The sequence below is a fragment of the Parambassis ranga genome, chromosome 21 (genome assembly GCF_900634625.1).
Source record: "Parambassis ranga chromosome 21, fParRan2.1, whole genome shotgun sequence".
Lineage (NCBI taxonomy): Eukaryota > Metazoa > Chordata > Actinopteri > Ambassidae > Parambassis > Parambassis ranga.
Window position 1 is genome coordinate 22741995 of NC_041041.1, and position 21430 is coordinate 22763424.

General features: G+C 38.2%; 1 protein-coding gene and 1 long non-coding RNA gene across 4 annotated transcripts; both read right to left on the reverse strand.

Annotated features, from left to right (window-relative positions):
• Positions 1 to 121: 121 nt before the first annotated feature.
• On the reverse strand, positions 122 to 600 carry LOC114426752 (uncharacterized). The gene is made up of 2 exons (XR_003669393.1): positions 545 to 600; positions 122 to 385 (listed from the first exon to the last, which is right to left on the reverse strand). It is a non-coding gene; the product is annotated as an uncharacterized LOC114426752 (long non-coding RNA).
• A 524-nt stretch (positions 601 to 1124) lies between these two features.
• On the reverse strand, positions 1125 to 20228 carry crfb1 (cytokine receptor family member b1). 3 transcript variants are annotated; one of them, XM_028393005.1, is made up of 8 exons: positions 20163 to 20228; positions 19734 to 19815; positions 19492 to 19612; positions 12392 to 12555; positions 12056 to 12210; positions 6754 to 6913; positions 6136 to 6266; positions 1125 to 2578 (listed from the first exon to the last, which is right to left on the reverse strand). In XM_028393005.1, the coding sequence occupies exons 2-8, from the start codon at positions 19786 to 19788 to the stop codon at positions 2087 to 2089; spliced, it is 1278 nt and encodes a 425-aa protein (XP_028248806.1). In that variant the 5' UTR covers positions 19789 to 19815; positions 20163 to 20228; the 3' UTR covers positions 1125 to 2086. The 3 variants fall into 3 exon arrangements, with proteins under 3 accessions (XP_028248806.1, XP_028248807.1, XP_028248808.1); XM_028393006.1 differs by having other exon boundaries at positions 20153 to 20186; XM_028393007.1 differs by lacking the exons at positions 19734 to 19815; positions 20163 to 20228 and adding an exon at positions 18109 to 18191.
• Between the last annotated feature and the right edge of the window lie 1202 nt (positions 20229 to 21430).

A 21430-nucleotide genomic window follows, 5' to 3' on the forward strand; every position in this document is an offset into this window, starting at 1 on the left:
GATTTAAATAGGTGTATTTTTATTTGAAAATGTAAAAGTCTGTTTTGAGTTTGTCATTGTCATTGTTCTATTGTTGTCAGGGTTTGTGGATAAGCGGACACAGTTGCAGGACGCAGAGCGGTTCAAAGTTCAAGAGTCTTTTATTTCAGCCAGGAGGGCAAACAAAACAAACTAAAAATCACACTACACGTGGCAAAACTAGACTAAGAAAAACAGGCACATGGCATAAAAAAAAGGCTAGAACAAAAAACAAGGCATGAACGAGGCTTCTACCTGGAGCATGGTGAGGTTAGGCAGAAGTACATGACATCGAAGGCAAGGATCAAAGCATGGCATGGCATGGACGAGACATGGACAGACACAACCCTACACCAGACGAGACGAACTAGCAAAGACAAAGGGGAAGACACAGACTATATATAATAGTCTGTATATATCTGTGTATATAATAGTATATAGACTATATATAATATAAAACTCATTTTTTTAATGCCGCTGTCACTACTAGCATTTTAAAACTCTCGAACTACTGCTCTTTACTTACATTTAAATGTGAATTCGGCACCCCTGCCGCTGCCGCTCGCTTGGTCCGTCATTGTACTATTGGACAAAAAAGTAGGTCCGCAAAGCATTGTGGGATATTTAAGGCCACGCATTTGGAGGACGCATTTGAAGGACCCTTCGACTTTTGGCGAATTGGGACAGCCTTCGCGCAGCTTTGTGACGTAAGCAGCCTTAAAATGCGCACTCCGAAGGATGCAGACCCTGAAATGAGACACAGCAACAGACTATATACAAAGGGACCAGGGAAGACAACGAGGCACAGGTGGCACACATTAGGGCGGGGCAGGTGATCACACAAGGAGGGAAAACACAGGAAGCAAAACTCAAGACAATACACAGGGAGGACAGGGCTACCAAAGTAAAACAGAAAACACAAGACAAGACTAGACAACTAAACACAAACCCAAGGAAACAAAACACCAGAACTACAGGAAAATAACAATAACTAAACACAGATTAAACTAAAAACCCAAAACAAGGAAATCCAAAACCATAAATAAACACCAGGTCATGACAATTGTTAATAAAGCATTAAAGAGATCATTAAAAATTTTTCAGCCTCTGATGTGACGTTGATTTATTTAATAATTCATTGTTTTTAATTTATCAAGGTCACAGACCACATTCTGGGTGGTGCCCCTATAAAAACAAGTCCTCATTTTTACACAAAAGTGTAACCAAACTTTAAAATTAACAACGTATCTAAACTAACCATAGCACTATGTGATGACACCATAGCTTTGTTTGAAATCACTCACTCACTCCCTACTCCTCATTTGGGGAGTTCAATGTAGGGCAAACAATTTTAGACTTTTTGGACACTAGCTTCGTCAGTTTCTGTCACCGTTAATTATGTCATTGCTGTTGCAAATTAAATGTATCGATCTCTACCACTAAACTTCTGTTTTAGCAATTATAATTTTTTGGTGTTATAGCCCAATAACTTTTATGGAAAGACTTAACAAACATCTTCACATCAGGCAGTTTTGCAATTTCCCCTCTGAGGGACTAATAAAGGATTATCTTATCTTATCTCTTTGTTTCCACCAAACTCCCTAAAGTATGCTGTTTCCATATTTGAAATTGTGTTCACCATCCAATTTCCTTCTCAGCTTGAAACAGGCTGTACAACAATTAAAACTCAAAGTTTCCCCTCTCTCACCAACAATGGCCTGGGTAGAAGCGCCTACCTTTGATCTTTGCCATTATTGTTGCAATCCAAAACAAATCAATTTGTTAGTATAACTGCGGTGTTATTCAGTGGAATTTTGTGTGTTTAAATTTATATGAAAAATGGAAATCTTAGATTTAGGCCGTATCATATATGTTTTGGACATCATGGTCAGATCTCTTCTGTGGTCCTGTCAATAAAATTACCACAACTACACTTGCACAATTTCAACACAAAGACCTAGGACAGTCTTGACTGCCAATAACACATTGTCCTTTTGTTCATAAAACCTTCAACAAATTAGGTCTCTTTTGAGACATAATATCTTTAAGAATCTTCTGTTTTCTGCTCCTACTCTTCATTACTTTCTGCGAGTGCAGAGAGTATGACAGAAAAAAGATTGACATTAGTAGGGATGGCCTGCTTCTCCTCCTCTTCCTCTTGCTCTTGAACATCAGTTTGATCCACTTTATGCGAAAAGGAAAATTCAGCTTCTTCAGCATTGGCCCCATCTTGCTCAATCTCTGTGTACAGTGCCTCCATCTTGGCTGACAACTTTACTGTCAATCTCTGAGAGTCCTCCAACAAAGTTGCCTTGCCGTTTCCTGACATATACCCAGAGTCCTGTCGGGGACCACTACCTCTAAAAAGCTTGGCATCTCTTTCCAAGTACTCGTTATTTTCGTTATCATCGCCATCATCACTTTCCAGCTCCCCAGTTTCCCCAGAGACAGAAGGTGATGGATTGTCATGTTTTTTCTCTTTCGCTGACATTGATTTAATATAGATCCTGTCCAAGATCATCTTCTCTGGGGTCAGGGTGTATCCTTGATTCAGTGCTGTCTAGAAAGACCAAGAAGAGGCAAAAAGTTAAAAAAAAAAAACAACGCGAAAATGAAATACATCAGTGGAGTTTTGAAAAAACTACATATCAACTCAAAAATGCACCATCTTTACCAAACATGGGTTGCCATTATCTATTACCCAAATACAATAATGCTGCTGGAAGTAGTAGCAAATGTTCTATCAAATGTGAGGCAAAACAAATGAACTGATATCTACTTGACAGCTGTGAATGCATGATACAAGAATGATTTTAATTGGAACTTCCCCCCAAAAGACAATTATCTACTGTTAATAAGAAGAAAGATCAATTATGTACTGACAACTGATCCACCTGGATAAGCAAAACACTGTTACTCACAGAAGAGCACAAATAAAAAAAAAATTTTTTAGCAATGGAGTTATTTGTTATTGCAATACTTATGGAATATGAATACTGTATGTACTGTATGTTGCTCAGTGGTGGAAAATAATGAATTATTTGTACTTCGTTAATGTACTTAAGTAAAAATAATAGAGCATACTGTATATTTTTATATTTATATTTTATTTATTACATGTTGCAGCTATTATCTGTACTTTCTACCCCACTACATTTCTACAATGTTTGTAGTTACTTGTTACGTTTTATAAATACAGTGCTGGACTGATGTGAGGTCAGACTCTGCATGGAGGTGGTGTCAAGCTGCGAGCTGTGTTTTTATAATGTGCTTCAGTCATGATGCCGGTGTGCTGGCTCAGTTAACTAGTTAGCTACTGTCTACTAACACAAATCCATCCATTAATGTCTCATTAACATTAATCATAATATTAATCTAAAGCAGGAATACTTACACAGTAGAAATGGTGAATGCCTATTTTTTATCACCAGCCTCTGTTCATTCGATGCCCACAGCCTGCCTCATAACACACAGACCTGTCCATAGCTTGTTCTGGGTACATTTCAGAGATGTCTGTACTGATAATTTAAATTAACTACAGATTGTCAATTTTAATTTTAAGATGATTTCTTTAATTATTTTACCTATATAGCCTTTGCAATGGAAATCAATAATACACTGCTAAAAAAAGGAAACACCTAAAGAACACAACTCAGAGTCATAGATGTTCCGGATGAACAGGGGAGCTCGCTCTCAGAATACTCTCACTATACAATAAATTACTTGTTTGTTCTTTTGATGCACTATGTACATTTTATTACAAACCACTTCTACCTCCACTCATCTGTGCAGTAATTGTTGTGGGACAAATAAAGGTTTTCTTAATCTTAATTACCTGGAGCATCTGGAACCATCTGAAAAATAATATATATAATGACAATAAAAAATGAAGTAACTTTGCTGGATGAGATGAGATGAGGATGAGATCCTCAGACCATTGTGAGACCATATGCTGATGCAGTGGGCCCTGGGTTCAGATCCAGACCTCCATGCATAGGCGTCGCTACCATTATATCAGAGGGGGACGTGTCCCCCCACATTTTAAAACGGCCCGTTTGGACCCCCCCACATTTAGTGAGTAGGAAACTCCACCTAACGCTGTTTCGATTGCTCGTGAAAAACTCCGTTCCACTTGGTTCATAAGAGAATAACCTCACCGCTGAAATCCACTCCATGTTTTTTGGTTACCACAGCGCTGCAATACCGTTACTATAGTAACGGACCTAACAAAGCCAGTGGCTTTCTTCGAGCGAGCGTAAAACACTGTAAAGAGAACCGTCAGTGCTGGTCGAAGCTGGAGGAGGTAACGTCATCCCACAAAGTCCAGCTCACGCTGAAGCCTGACTGCTTTGTCACATGGCCCCAGGTGACGTTAGGTTGATGTTAAATCAACTTAGAAAAGTTGGGAGGAAGCTGCTGTTTACTGTCAGTTACAGTAGACGGTATTATTTGTCTGATGACATGTTGTTGCCCTTTCTGCTCCCTCCCCACACACAATGGACATGAGGAGATTCCCAACAAAGACACGGAGACTTAGAGTTGTTTTCAGCATTAACCCATATTGTAATAAGGCCAGGATAGCCCCTGTTAGCCTAGCTTCAGCCTCGCCTAGCCAGTGCACATAGCCACCTGCTCCTATTCTTATCAGCAAGAATAAAATACATGTGATGGACCGTCAGGACACAGTGGAGCATTATATGAACAGGGAAACACTGACGAGGCAGGGCATCATTATAAACACATCCACAAGGTTTGTTGTAAATTGAGAAGTTTTATAAGCAAATAAAGATAAAGACATGCATCTTTTTGTAAGTTAGTATTTTTAGTGTTTTAGTATTGTCTGCATTAAGCAGTTTGGTTCATTTTTCTATGGGATTTGCCAGTTTTTTGTCTCTGTAAATGAGAGAAGGCCTCAGATATGGAGGCTGTTAGCACCAGTATGTTTGACAAAACTGTTGTTTCACTTGGAATTAGTTTCTGTTTGTCACCGTTTTGTTGAATCTGTCTCTGAAATAAAGTGTTTACTTCTGTAGGTAAAATAGTTTAACAACCTGTTAAAATCCACAGGAAATCGCAACTACTTATTATATTATATTTCATAATATACTGATGTTCTTTTTTTCACCACCCACCCACAGAAGGTGTCCCCCCCACATTTTTAATGCTTCCTACGCCACTGCCTCCATGGGTTAATAATTTTGATTTACATTGATTAAGTTTATGTTATTTTGTCCTCAACGTATTCCACTATGTAATATATGAAGATTTTCAACTGGAGTATTTCATTCAAAGAGATCTAGGAGGTGTTATTTTAGTGTTCCCTTTTTTGAGCAGTGTATGTATTCGGTTCATGAGAACTTTTACCTTTAATACTTTTACATTTAAAAGTAAGTACTTTTACTTAAGTAGTATTGTTAATGTAGCACTTTTACTCGAGTATATATTTTGCTGGGTATTTGTAAGTACCAAGCTTCAGTACTTCGTCCACCACTGATGTTGCTGCTATAAACCAAGTTAAAAAATCAAACAAATACCATAAAACTTCAAATAATAGCCGAGTCCCGAACTGACCATTTACAGGCCCAGTCCGATTATGGATTTGGACAATAAAGGTCAGGAAGAATTCAGGAGAAGGAGTGGCAAGGTTGTTTTTCGGGTGACAGAATGGGAGAAAAATGAAGGCTGAACTTCAATGTCTGTCTGATGAAGACAGTAAGAGGGCCAGACTGCATGGTGGAGGGAGAAAAAAGGTTAGTGAAGACCTTGAGGTGAAAATGAGCGCATGGATCCACGGCATGCGGGCGAAACATCTTCGAGTCACTCGGAAGATGATAAGGATTGAGGCTAAAGAAATGTACGATGACATTAAAGATAGAAGGGATGTGAACAACTTTTCAGCTAGTTCTGGATTGCTTTTTCAACAGAATAATTAAAGGCCTGCCCTAAATAGCCGCATGTCCTAAATAGAAGCAGGGACAATTTTGCGATTTAGGCAAATAAAGGCCCGGGCTATTATTTGAAGTTTTACGGTACATGCCATTAAAGTAACTGTGAAACTGTGTGAATCATGCTCATCTAGCAGTTAGCTTAACTTTGCAAAATTGACAGATTTCTTACCATTAGTGCTCTGGGCACAGCTGCCTTCAGTCTACAAAGAAATCCTGTGTAGTAGAGGCCAATCGAGCCAATTGACACGATCATGAAAAGAAAGGTCAGAACAACAGCAAGTGCACCTAAAGCAACAGGGCCTGAAGAAACACACAAACACACACATTATTACATCCCTCAGGTTGAAAAGACCTTAGAGGTCCGGCACTTTGCTGCTGAACTGTTTTTCAGTGAAAAATATTTTCAGTGAAAGCCCACTTTTAAAAGGTTAGCAATTTTGTGGGTAGCCACCATGATCGATGATCAGCATCGACTACTGTCGATAGCACTAGCCTTTGTGAAGGCCAAGGGCAGCAGTTTTTAGTCCCACCCATCAAAAATTAAAAACGTGACTTAAGCTGTCACTTTTTAACCTCAGCCATGGTTATTAAGGCCTGCCCAATGAGTTAGCCTGTTCAACCATTTTCTTTGAAACATTTAATAAACCTATTTTGAAGACAGATTATAGCCATTAGGTTACGATAACATATGCACATTTTCAACACAGTTTCTATTACACAAATTACTGTTATTACACAAATTACAGTTTAGCGTCTATGGTAACATATGCTCCGAATGTTAACTCACCTTTTCTTGGTTCCACTTGGCTAGTGACAGCGCACTCCCAAGCAGATGGTTCACTGTGTGGGTTCACATTAATTTTCATTTGTACCTGCACACAGTACCTCACACCTCTCTCTAAGTTGCTTAGAGTAAAACTCTTGTTTTTGTTTTCTTGACTGAACACCTGCAGGTTTAATAAGAAGACATAACTTGATTAAAATAACTTTTATGTGGTTCTCCACTATTCTTCTCAATTTGTGCCCCAATGTCAACATAACACAACTTTGTCCTGAAGCATGTCCATGGCAGCACATGATAGACTGTCATGGAACCCAGAGGCTGAGCAAGCTTTTATTCACGTAAAACAACTACTAAAAGGCTCATCTGTGTTTGGCCTGCATGACTACAGCAAATCATTCACAAAGACTGTTGACTGTAGAAATGGCTCTCGATCTGTATTACCAGACACCATTTCCTAAAGCCAGTGATCAAAACTTGGGGAAGTGGTAAATTTCCGGTTGAGTAGCACAAGTTTTTTCGCAACCACCATTCCAAGTTGCAGGGCCATTTGCAGGTCAGATGTGTAACCCAACATCTCTGTGGAACATCCAAATATTGCCAGGTTGTGGTTTGGTAAAATATCTTTAGAGTAACATTTGGAATACCATTTGAAAACTGCAGACCAAAAGCCAAACATTTTGGGGCAGAACCAAAAGAGATGAGCTGAAGACCCTTCAGCAGTGGAACATTTATCACACTGAGTAGATACTGATGGAAACATTTTGTTCAGTTTTATCTTTGAATAATGCAATCTATGGATCACCTTGTATTGTATCAGACGATAACGAGTGTTAATAGAACAAGAGTGAACCAGTGATAAGGCTTTCTCCCAAAGTGCTGCTGATACATCCGATTGTAGGTCACTAGCCCACCTTGTTGAAGAAAGTCAAAGGAGACAGAGACAGTGAAACAATCTACAAATTTAGTTATTAAATGTTTTGAATCTGGAGCAAGCATAAAAATTAAATTATAAAAAGGATGAGAGGTTGGAATAGTTTTGAAATGTTCATACCTTTGTTTGACATAATGCCTAATTTGAAGGTAACGAAAGAAGTGTGAATTAGGAATGTTATATTTATTGCATAATTGGGCAAACAAGGCAAAATAACCGTCAACATACAAATCAGCTAGAGTTATGATACCCTTCCTCTTCCAAATAGTAAATGTCACATCCAATTGCCCAGGCCTAAAAAAAGGGTTTTGACAAATTGCAATTCATATTGAATCTTTAGGGATCTTATTGGTTCAAATGTAGTCAGAAACATGTATAAAGTGATATGTTCTTATTGTCAGGATCTGGGGTTTCAAGTTGTAACCAAGAGGTAATGTCTACCTGTCCCTCATCTGTAGGGTTGCTGTGTTTCCAATAAGTGAGAACCCTTGAGTTAGCTGCCCAGTAAAAATGCTTAAAAATTGGAAGGCCAAGACCACCTTCGTCTGTTGATTTGTGTACATGAGCTTTAGAAATTCTATGTGACCTATAGCCCCATACAAAGGGTAGTATGATAGAATCCAACTTCTTGAAAAAAACTTGTACTTAAATAAATGGGTACATTCTGGAACAAATACAGAAATCTAGGTAAACTAACCATTTTAATTGCATTAACTCGTCCGATCATAGATAAAGGTAATATCCTCCAAGCCTCAATATTAGCTTTAAGTTTGTTTATTACCTCAGTAAAATTGGCTTTAAAGAGATTTGTGGCATCCTTTGTCAGTTTTAATCCTAAGTAATTAAAATAACTCTCCACCACTCTGAAAGGCAAGGTGTCCAGGAACTCTTGAGACAGGTTATCCCCCAGAGGCATAAATTCACTCTTTCCCCAGTTTATTGTGTAACCAGAAATGTTGCCAAATTAATTAACATAGTCCAGGAGAGCAGGGGTGTAAACCTTAGGGTTGGCTAAACAAACAAGAAGATCATCAGCATAAAGCACCACTCGGGTTTCTATTTTGCCCAGTTTGATACCCTTAATGTCTGGGTGTGCCCAGATCCCTATTGCAAGTGGTTCAAGCACAATGTCAAACAACAGGGGGGATAATGGGTCCCCCTGCCATACGCCTCTTTGTAACAGGAAGGGCTTTGATTTGTTCCCAAGGCTTTTTGGGTATCTAGAGACAGTATAGCTGCACCTTCATCATCTTGTGATCTGTGTACAGAACATTAAGAATTTTGCGAACGTTGCAGAAAGAGTATCTACCCGGAATGAAACCCATTTGATCTGGGTGCACAATGCTTGCTATGCATTTGCCTAATCGTGTAGCTAAAATAGTGATTATTTTCTGGTCATAATTTAATAAGGCAATAGGTCTGTAGTTGCCTGGGTCTGTTTTATCTTTGCCATCTTTTAGAAGAACACAAACATTGGCATCACCTAGAGAGGATGGCAGCAATTTACTTGGCCAAAATGGTAAAATCTGAATCTAGATATTCCCTAGACGATGCATCCAACTGTGGAAGGGATAAAGATCTGAAAAGCTATCAAATTCATCTTGTGTGGCAGTTGTCTTGGAAGAATACATATCAGAATAAAACTCTCTGAAATGTTCATTAATATCCTGTAAGTCTGTCAGCATGGACCCTGTTCTTGACTTTACTCTATAGATGGCTCTCCTCGCCTGTTCACCTTTTAATTGCCTCGCCAACAATTTGTGAGGATTGTCAACAAATTCAAAATGTTTTTGTTTTAATTTTAATAACATTTTACCAACCTGCTCCCCTAGAATAGAGTTATATTCATATTGCAATTTAAGGACTTGTACTGTACTATAATCAGACTGGAGTTGGATACTTTTGTAAATCTGATCTGCAGATTTTAATTCTTCCTCTATCTCCTCTAATCAACCATGTCTAGCCTCGTAAGAAATTATTTGTCATCTGATGTAGACTTTAAGGGTTTCCCATAGAGTTGAGTCATTGACCTGCCCATTATCATTGATCTCAAGGAAGAAAGAAATTTGTTCACTGATATATTTATTAAAGGTCTGCAAATAGTAAAGAGTTTAAGCACCAACCGTAGGACTGTTTGGGAAGGGAAAGTTTAAGGTTGTACTAGACTGTGGTCTGATCTGATTATGTTGTGATACTACTCTCAATGTTAAGATTAATCTAGAGACAACTAAAAAATAATCAATAGGTGTAAAAGACTTGTGAACATGGGAGTAAAAAGAATAATCACTACCAGTTGGATGCTGTAATCTCCAGATATCCACAAGTTCTTGAGGTCTGTCTGTACAGAAAGAATATTAGGTGGTGGAGCTGTAGAAAACCTGTCCAGGTATGGATTCAAATAGCAACTAAAATCACCTCCAATCAGCACATGAGTGGAGCCATCATCTGGTATCATATCAAATACTTTAGATGTAAATGGTAAATGATAGGCTTGAGAGATGGCTCTAAGTTTTCTATGTTGTGTGGCTATAGTGTGTGTTTCTTGTAAAAACATAATATCAGCCCTTAATGACTTAAGATGTGCGAAGACTTTACCCTGTTTAATAGGGTGTCCCAGACCATGAACATTCCATGAGACCAAGCACAAGGTGTCAATAGGATTAGACATTATCGGTATTAATAGTTAAGAAAAAATATAAAACAAAGGGTAGTTGCATTTAGACAAAAACAGTTTGTCTGGCAGTGAAGAACATAAAACAAAAGAAAAAATATATAAAACTTGAGTGTTAACAATATCCCCACCCATTGCTTCCCCAAACAAAGCTGAGCTACCTTCATTCCTTTCTGGGGCGTCAGGCCGCCAAGAAAAAAAAAACTCTCTATGTCACCTCATAGAAATGTGTGTGTCCACCTCCTTGACTCAGTTCATTGTCCACAAATTATTCAGCATCAGCAGGATTGCTGAATGCTTTTACCTGCCCTTGGTGATGAACGTGAAGACGCGCTGGGAAGCGAAGCGAATGCTGGATATTCTTCTCTTGCAGCCGCTTTAGCACATCCCTGAAGCTCCGCCGTTTCTCGGGGAGTAATCAAACTTGTTCTTTCTTTCTTATTCTTCCGTACATTATTTGGCGCAGCGTATCTTCAGCATACATTTTTTTTTTAAAAAAACATATAATTTTTCAAATATTAAGCAATTTCGGTGTTATTTTTAACATGGGAGTCTCTGAGAGAGCCCTTCAACGAGGGTCATCTGCCAAATGTATCTACTCCTACAAATTTCAAGCTAAAAAAATCAATTTTAGTAATAAACGCTCATTAGATGCTGCTCTATCAAACTTGTATTCAGAATTTTCGAATTCCAAATCATTTCCGCACATCAGGCTCTCAAAGTTGGAGTGGTTTTTGAGGTATCCTCTGCTGTTACCATGGTGACAGCAGAGGATACCTCAAAAAGCTCTGAATTGCTCTGATTCTTCAGCAATTCAGAGAAATCCTTCACATCAGCATCCAAAGCAATGCTTCAGCTGCAGCAATCAAACTTGCATTTTATTCAGGAAATGCCCTTTTCTAGTTTTGGAATGTATTGTTTAAGTCAAAATGTTAGCCGTTAATAACTGGATTTGTTTGTGTGTTTTATTGCAGGTTTACAACCTGTTTGTAGTTTCTGATAGTTCAGCTGAAAGTTTATGTAATATGTGTGTCTGTGTGAAATAAAGAGTGTGGAAACTACGAGTTGTATCCGCCGTGCTTGTTCCGACAACCCATCGAGAGGGGAGACTAACGAAGAGTAAATCTGGACACATCTCCTAAAACAATGTGTCACACTTAGCAACAGGGTTAAACCCGCCTCCTTACCAAGATCACACTTTTAGTCTTCTCCCTTCTCTGAGAATGTTCTTATTTAAGCTAGGAGTCCTTACTAAGATTTTTTAGGCTAAGATAAGAGTGGATTCTAAGAATCTTTGTGAATACAGCCCCAGATCTACAATAGTCCAGGGAAAAGAGGGTCTGTGTGCTGCCAACAGGATTGCAAGCAAACATAAACTTAAGCAACCTGAAGATGACGGTGCAGGGATTAAACTTCGCAGACACTATGCCTAATTCCAGGCATAGTGTAGTTTTAAATTAAAACAATGCTTAATTAAATACATTGTACAGATTCTCTCCTCAAAGGCTTACAAGTCTTTTCTTGCTTTACCCCTGAATGTGTCCCTGGCTGTCCAGACACTAAGCTGGTCTGTCGCAAAGGCTCTCTATATTATGCAAACTGCAAGGGATCAAGTCTTGGTCTCATAAGACACAATACAGTTTGTTTCTGTAAAACATTGTTTCTAATACTGTGTATGTGGTTTGCGATATTTGATTACATACCATTGGTTTCCCTCCTTTTATTTCTTTTCTCCACAAGACTTTGAAATCAGGTGTGTAGAAAGCCAGGATGTCACTTTGTGGCTCAGGTGGTGAAATGTTCACCAGGATGCAGTTGCCACATCCTGCAAGTGACAGTTTTGGAGGACCTAATTTGGCTTGCCACAAGATAAAAACAGATTATATTTAAAATTCAGAATGATTTGACAGTGTGCTATCCCATGAAAGCCTGTTTTAGGAGCGATATTATTATACTATATTGGGTGCTGCAGTTACTGAAAAATTAGCATATGCCTTGCATAAATCCAAGCATGCAACTGAAGTCTCATGTTGACGTACTCTGAGTGAAAGGCTGAAAGGAGATTCTGAGGGACTCTGGTGACAAGGTCTGGTTGTAGGATGCCTGGACGCTTAGAAGATACTTCCTGTTGCGTTTAAGCTTTAGCTTACATGATGTTGATGTTGTTGAATTCTGTAGATGCTTGTATGTTTTCCCATCCACCCTGAATAAAGAAAAAAAGAGCAAAACAATTTAGTCAATTTTTTTATTGGTTTTATTTAGCTACCTGGTAGCTAAACTATTGTCATCTAAGTAGCAATGCAAACCTTTTAGTGTAATTATATCAACAAAAAAGAGTGGTTTATTTACTTAAAGAAGGATATTGTTCTCTTATGCCTGTTATGATTTGGATTATTTATGGATTTGTTATTTTTTTGTTTAGTGAATTAACCTTTGTTTCCTTGTTATTTTAGGGTTTTCTGGCTGTCCTTGTGAAGTTACTTTGGTTCTGTCCTGTTTCCTGTTTTATTTTGAAAGTCCTGTCTCCCTTGTCCGTGTTCATTTGTTTTACTTCCCCTGTGTTCCTCTGTGATTGTTTGCCCCGCTCTAATGTGTCTCACCTGTGTCTTGTTCCTTTGTCTATTTCCCTTTTTTCTGTGCCAGATCATCTTGTCACCTTTAGTTTTTTCTGAGTTAATCTAAGTTTTTGCATTATTTCTTACTTTTTCTTGGGTATTAGTTTGGTATCTTCTGGAGTAATGTTCGTTTGCAATAAAACCTCACCTGGCATGCTTAAATGGTGGCAAACAATACTACCCAGAACAAATTAAGCTCCATAAAACGGACAGCAATGAAAACAAAAGTCATCCATCCATCACAGCCCAGAGAACAGCTGAGAGGATGGTGGATGCAGGCAGGTTTAGCCTATAAAACCTGGCAAAAGTTGAGGAGGATGCCCAACCTGCAGCATCACACACCTCTTCCAATGATGCACCTCTAATCAGTGTCCAGGGAGGCGTTCAACCCCCACGTAGAGTGGGTGACCAGTTGTGATGGGGGAGGTTGCCCTGCCTGTGCAATCCAATGGGCAAGTTGATATTTCGTTACAGGCCTGCCCAGCGTGGCCTAACCATAAGACAAAAAAAGGGTGTCGGTAGAGCGATGGGACTACTAGTGTGGTCTACATACACCCTGAGGGCGATGTTAATTAAACATGGTCCAAAGATGATGAGAAGATCAATCAAACTTCTGAACTCCAAGTGTCCAGTGTCACTCAGACACTACATTCATACTGGTACATTCATGTCATGCTCTTTACTATGTAAAGGTTTTTATACAATAGTAAAGGATTACGTTTAGATGAGTTGTAGATGGGCTGGGTGATATTATAAATAGCTCGTCCTTCTCTGGTATGTAGAAAATTACTATATCGTCAATGTGCAATTTTGAGTACAGAAAAGTGTAAGTAACCTTTGCTTTCAAAGTGTATTTTATTTGTATTGTCACGTTATGTTTTACTGATCATACTCGTAAATAGATGTGTTTGTCATGATACTGTTTGTTAGCACAAGTTACAGAACATTAGCATTAGCTTATGTAGATTCGAGTTAAATTTAGCAATGCTTAGTTTAGATGGGCTTTATTGCTGTTTGGTAGATAACTTACTGCCAGTGCATTTAATCTAGCCTTAATGGCATATGAAAGTATGCAGTCAAAATTAAGCTAACATCAGCAGCTTCAGTAGAGGTTGAGGTCCACCTATCGGAATGCTACTGGTTTACAATTTATTTTATTTATGCTAATTAAGTCCTTAGCAGTTCTTGTTCGCAATAAAGCCATGGGTGTAGAGCTCGCTTTCCAGTTCTTCTCATCTATACTTTTCTTTCTCAATTAATGTCATGACCTGGTGTTTATTCCTGGTTTTGTTGTCCTTGTTTTGGGTTTTTTGTTAATCCTGTGCCCTCCTGTTACCTTTGTTATGATGTTCTTTTGTTCTCTGGGTTTCTGTGTTGTTCTTGTGATGTTGTTTTGTCTTGTCTTGTGCTTCCTGTTTTATTTCGAAGGTTCTGTATTTGTGTTTCCCCTTGTGTTCCTGTGAGTTTGCTTCCTAGTGTTTTCCCGCCTTGTGTGATTGCCTGCCCTGCCCTGATTGTGCTCACCTGTGTCTTGTTGTCTTCCCTACACCCTTTGTATATAGTCTGTGTCCTCCCTTCTGTCATTGCTAGTTTCTCTCGTCTCACGTAGGGTTTGTACCTGTCCATGTCCTTAGTCCATGCCATGCTTTCTGCTGCTGCTTTTTTCTATGCCTTGTGCCTGTTTATCTTGATCTAGTTTTGCCACGCCAAGGGTGATTTTTAGTTGCTATTTTTATACTTAATCTTTTGACCATGTCGAGTGTGATTTTTAGTTTTGTATTGTTTTGCCCTCTTGGCACTTATTAAAAGACTCTTTGCTTTTGAAGGAGGTGAGATGGTTGGTTGACAAAGGGATTTACCTTCTTCATCAGCTGGGGGAATTATGGAACATTGAAGAACAACTTAGAGCCCAGATGGACCTAGCATTGAGTGCTAACCCTTTGCTCCACCTCCACATGGAGGAGTTCCCAATGTAATGTGTGACTGTGTGTTAAAAGCCTTGCAGCAGGATTCTGAACCAATTGCAGAATCGTTAAAACAAGTAAAAAGTGAATTGCAGTAATCTAAACGAGATGAAATAAAAGCATGGATAATCATCTCTAGATCTGCATTTGACAACATCGGCCTTAATTTTGAGATATTTTGTAGTTGAAAGAAACAGTAAGGAGCAATAAGGATCCAGTAAACAAAAAATAATTTTCTGCTTCATGCTCCACAAAAAATATAACAGAAAACTTAACCGTGAGCTCCTCAAGGCTCCTATGCCATCCGCCTGTCCCTCCTATGTCTCTTCAACTCTCTTAAAGCAACACACCCTATTTAATTTTGACTGTGAAAATAAAAACAATCATATAAAATTTGACTAAATTATAATCAGTAAACCTTACTTATTTTAAATAATATCAAATTACTAGTCAAATCAAATTGCCATAAACAACAACATCTATTCATATGGCACCTATATTACTGGCCCCTAATTGTTAACAACCAAACATGAAAAGGTGCCTTTAATGGGTATAAAGAACATGTAGCACCATGTTAATTGGCTCCATCAATGATACAAAGTCTGTCTAAAGAAAGAGAAATAGAGCCAGAGGTTACTAGTACGTAGCTCATTGCTGATCAAGGGCTCTAGTCTGCAACTGTGGCCCATCTTTGGTCTGCTCCTAAGTGTTCCCATGACAGAACCAGTAGTTATAGGTTTGTTCTGTGGACCAAAGAAAGCTAGCTCAGCCAAAGATATCCTTCATGATTTTGTTACTGAGTTACAACAGCTTGAACAAGGTAAGAAATTAACTCATAAACTGGACACTGTTATCTGTGACACACCAGCAAGGGCCTTTGTAAAACACACAACGAGCCACAATGCCTACCATGATTGTGACAAATGTATGCAACCTGTTAAATACATTACCAGACACATGACATTCCCATGTACAGACTATGCTCTAAGGACAGATGAATCATTTGGAAATAGGGTTGATGAAACTCATCAAACAATCATGTTGGCATGATTTCACAGTTCCCATTAGATTACATGTATTTGGTTTGTTGGGCCAGTTGTAAGTGGATTGTCAGTGAAAGCTCAGTATGATGAGATTGAGCTGTACAAATGTTGGTCTCTCTTCTTACTTGCTTACAAGCAGATTAATTCAGTAGCCAAGCCTTTACTCTTTTTAAATGGTAATGGGATAAGTGATGAAATCATTTCATATGTTGTTGTTCTGTTTGTTTGTTTCCCAATGAGAATGATAAGGTAGTTTTTATTAAAGCTCTTTGTTACACACTTACATTTTGACTGATGGTATGTTATGAGATGATGGTCTATGGTAACTATACACACTTCATTCTATAAGGCACCAGATAACAATTGACTGTAAGTACTTTAAGTTGCTTATCTTTAATGTTTGCATGCAGTTATTACATATTACATTGAATATGTGTATTCAAAAGGCAAACGAAAGTGCCAGAAACAAAATTCAAACATAGTCAGAATTGTTTAGTTTTATTATGTTGACATTAGATGTTTTCAGCTGTGTCAGACAAAAGCAGACTAAATGTTATTTTGTAATTATATTAATGTAATTAAAGGTATGATTTTTTAGTTTCTTTCCTCAGTTGAAGATGTTCCACTTAGTGGAGTTCTTGATAAACAAGACCATAGTGGTTGTGCCACAAAACTTGTGCAGTGATGGTGTCATGTTTGGCCCAACTACAAAAAAATGAAAGAGTTGACAGGGCAGTGAAAAACGCGGAGGAACTTGGACCTGATTGGAAATCTTATGATGTCAGAGGTGTTAAATCATGTGGTATGCCAAGTTTGGGAAAGTCTTGTTGTGTAAAAAAATTATTACATGCTTAATGTGTTATGTTGTGCTATAATTCTGTTCAATTTAGTAGTGTTAACTTAAAACTTTGTAAAAGTTTTGACATAAAAAAATCGCTTGCAATACATCAGATATGCAGTCTGATAAAGAAGAGGTTGCCCAGCCATAGAGAAGGCCAAAACTGTGTTAGTATAGACATACATTTTCTGTTACAGATATTAGCTCTCAACCAATGTGTCTGAACATCCTCATTTACTGGTATGATGAACTTAACAACTAATACAAAACTAGCTGTAAAAACCAGGACAGTGAACATATTTAATCTTTAACAGCTGAGAATGTTTATGCTTCTGATCCACTTCATAGGCAATTATTTGGCGATTCAGATGAGGAGAGTGAGGAGGATTGCCAAACAAAAAAGAGAGCCAAGGGTCCAGCTAAATCATCACAACAACCTCCAGCTACCACCTTGCCATGTGCCAGGCAGCATGGTTGCCCCTCCACCACCTGCTTCACCACCTCCTTTTCAGCAGACCTGCATGGAGAGGGGGAAGGTCTGGAGCTGACAACTGCCTGCATTGGTGAGCAAGGCCACAGTTACTCATGACAATAAAATAGAAATTTAAATATTATATATTTAAATATTATTGTTTGTTATTGAATTCAAGTGAATATAAAGAGGGCTGGCTGTTATTGAAATTGTGTGTTATTGTTTCCATGTATCATCACTGCCTTTTTTTGGTAGAAAATAACATTAATTGTCAACTGTAAAGAATTGAAACATAGCAGCAGTTGTGACGTATTGGTTGCAATGGACTGTAAAAACAGCAAAATAGCATATATGCTACACACAATTTGGCTATTTCCAAATCAAGGATTGTTTATAACAAACAGTTATATAATTGTCCAGCGCATACGTTTTTTTCTTTTGTAACAGCTGCAGAGGTTATAAGCCTGTTGGAGTATAAAACACCAGCAATAACAATTAATTGCCAAAGTAAACTATCTGCCAAACCAAGAAATGGAAATGTCTCATCCTGTACAGTTTCCATTAGCATCAATGAAGGAAGTGCAGGATTTTGAGGACTTGAATAAAGACCCTTCCAATTCCCAGCTGAAGCGGCGTGTGGTTATTTTTTTTTCTTGCTGCATTTTAGCACTTTCAACAATAAAGCTCCATTCAGGAGCTTGAGCATGGCTCTAATGCATCATATTCCTGTGTTAATATTCTGACAGTTTAAGTTAGGGTTTTTCTTTTTAGTTAAGGTGGTTTGAAAGAGGAGTCGAGGAAGCCATCTACGTGTGCGCCCTTACCTTAACAGAGGTGGTGGATTCAGATATTTTAACACATACAATGCAGCTCCATCCATTTTTTAGGAAGATTAGGAAGGAAGGAGCTGAGGAGGATAGACAGCAGAGCACAGAAGAGAAAACATTAGAGAGGAAATGAGCAGAGAGTGGAGAACAGAGCAGAGTATATAAAATTGAAAGGAGAGAACATCAGACAGAAAAGGAAGGAAGAATCAGTGGGGATCAGAGAAAAGGAAAATGGAGGAGAGAAGAGAAGAGGACTTTAGAGGAGAGGAGAGAGGGAGCAGAGGATGTTCTGGTGTTGTGATCTTATATGTGGCTTATGATATAGTAAAAATCTATAACTTATAAGATATTGACAGTGTTTCTCTGGTTCCATTTTAGATTTCCTCCCTGGCAACCAGAGGCCATGACACATAATGTATCACATCCTTGGCAGGATATTCAGTGATGATGTGGGAAGGTAAATTAATTAGGGGTTGAATGGCAAAAAAAAAATTCAGCAATATGTTCACGAAGACACTGCTCCTATCTGGCTATTATAAGAATGCAGATTAGCATTTCTAAAAGTGGTTTTATTGTGATTACAGATACTGTCTCCTGTGCTACCACAGATGATGAAATTTTGAAAAACAGCATGCCACTGTTACCCCTCCACAAGAATAGCTGAATGTTTTGTGTATGCTCTTTTTTTTGTTCTTTTGCATTTTGGTATGCATGGCTAGAATATTCATTAAATAAAAATACAATAATCCTTTATGGTTGCTTTTAATTTTTCTAGCATTACCTGTATGGTTTTTTTCATAGTCAACTTTTAAATAGAATATAAAGAGTGGATAAAAATTCCTTATTGATTTTACAGTAAACTATGCATTTATGTATGTGTTTTTTCATAACTAATGTCTCTTAAAGTTAGTGTTTTATTGTTGCAAATATATAAAAAAAAATACATTTTTATAGACAGATACAGAATACATGTATTTTTTAGTCATTTTTAATAAAGGATCTGGAACAGGTCTGGCCCAAAGAAGTACCTTTATGGACCAGATCTAAAACAGATCCAGACCAGAGGAGCACCTTAACAAGTAAAGAAAGAATCCTGGCCATAAAAGGTGGTTCATGAGCAGATACAAATTGGGTCTGTACCAGATCCGCTCTGGATCCGTTATCCTTAACTGTCCCAGATCTGTTGTGGTGTGCAACTGGAGTCTGATCTTGCTCTCAGGGTAGTTTTTGTGTGTGTGTGTGTGTGTGTGTGTGTGTGTGTAGCTGCTTTCAGCTACATAACTACTTATCATTCACTCCAGGTCTGGAGGTGAGTGAACAACATCACACACCAACAGAAGAAAGTATCATCTGTCATCAGGCTGCAATATTGTGAGCTACCTGCTGTAGACATTGTACACTGTTCCTGCAGGGGTGCCAGGCCCAGGGTCCCAGTGGAGCACATGGTGGAAGTTGACAGAGTCGACAGTAACATTGTCCGGTGGTAAGAGGGAGGTGTGCACTGTGTGAATAAGGAATAATAAAATCATGAGACCACATATGTGTCTGGGTGTGTTGAAAAGTATTCAACACTTGTACTGTACTTGAACTGTGTACATTTGTATTCATCTGAGAGAACTTACAAGAATCCAGCCATAACACTAGACAAAGTTTCAGATAAAGAGGCAGGCAGTTCATCCTTCCTGAAACAGTGTGTGGTTAGGTCTACAGGCAGAGCAAACAGACATCTTTATGTTATACTGTCCTTAGATAAGGCATCTATGTGTATTGTTGAGCTAACAAGATCAATTTCCAGAAACACAACCCATATAATTATGACACAGGTGACCAAATAGCTGTCGTTAAATCCAACACCGCAAAGCACTAAACGGACAAAGTAGCCACAAAGCATGTTGCTCACAAAGTTTAATAATTTAACGATGATGAACAAGAACAAAAACAACTTCGACAAAACGTTTAAAATGTCTGCCTTTTTTAAGGTTTTTCGCAAAAAGCTAAGCTAAAATAAATAAATAAACGTCACGGTGTGTACTGTTCCTACATTGACTTACCGCAACCGGTCTGTCGAGCAGAATCAAAAGCGGAAGAGGGGTTGGGTAATTTTCTTACTGCCGGAGCGAACGCTTTGCTAACAGCACGCATAACACATAATTACTTCCTGCTTACCTTCAAAATAAAGGTATTTCCTTTCAGTACATATATAATTATTTGCGCAGTAAACCTGCAAAGATATAATAATAACGCCTGGTTGAAGTCAGTACATTTTAATTGAATAATTGTTAATATTTTGGTTTTTGTGCAAAATATAGAAAATGTACAGCAGTACTGTAATGACAGTGGTCCTTCGTGATTTATTTTCCGCTTAAAAACCTGTTGTTTCCTTAGCAGCTTGATGTAGGTTGGGTAGCCACATGTTGTGAGAGCTCTGTTTATTTGTCTTTGCTCTTCAGTTTCTCCTGTATACTGCAGTTTATTACTGACAGGTGGTAACAAAATAGCTGATGTTTAGTCACATGTGACGTGAATGGTGCTCCTCTTGGGTCTAAGAGGAATACGCTATCAACATGCGCTATCACGTCAATACGATAGATAGTGCATGTTGAGTTTAACTGACCACACGTCCGATGTTCCCTGAAGGCACCATAGCTGAGCTAAGGCCTCAGCCCAGAGCGCGCTCTGCCTCAGCATTCATTGTCCTGCTGTCACTCAGCAATCCACACCCATGTCCCACCCCCCGCAAAATCGGGGTCAAAACCTCAAAGGTAAAAAAAAGGAGAGGCGAAAGTGAAAAAAAGATTTGAACCTGAAAAGTAAATCTGAAGCTGAAAAAAGATGATGAAGAAGAAGATGTGAAACTGTAAAAAATTGTAAAAAGATCTGAAAACAAAAAATCTGAAACTGAAAAAATAAAATGGTAAATATGAAAATAATTATTGGGTAGCACTTTATAATAACTGCACACTATGAGGCATTAGTTAAGGATCAGTAAATACTTAGTTCACCATCTATAAAGCATCACTCCTACATTATTAGCCATTACCACTTAGATTGTAAAGGTATTTTTAAAGGCTTCACACGTGATTTATAAGCATATTTATTATGTGGTTATTAATTCTTATTTCACGCTTAAGTAATGATCAGTTTATTATGTCTTAATCAAACGTAAAAACATTTACAAACCTGCTATTCAGGAGTTGTAAGTGGTGCATAAGATCATTTATGAATTGTAAGTAAATGATTAATAAACTGCTTAGATGCACAGTTATATGTGTTGTTATTTAGTCATGCACTAACAGTTACTAAGTGTGTGAATAAATGC

Excerpts from the sequence above, each read along its gene's own strand:
- crfb1 (XM_028393005.1), bottom strand. The coding sequence starts at position 19,788 with ATGAACTGCCTGCCTCTTTATCTGAAACTTTGTCTAGTGTTATGGCTG. Across the intron at positions 12,556-19,491 it reads GTGTACAATGTCTACAGCAG|GGTGGATGGGAAAACATACA; the intron begins GTAGCTCACAAT and ends TTCTTTATTCAG. Across the intron at positions 6,267-6,753 it reads CCAAGTGGAACCAAGAAAAG|GCCCTGTTGCTTTAGGTGCA; the intron begins GTGAGTTAACAT and ends GTGTTTCTTCAG.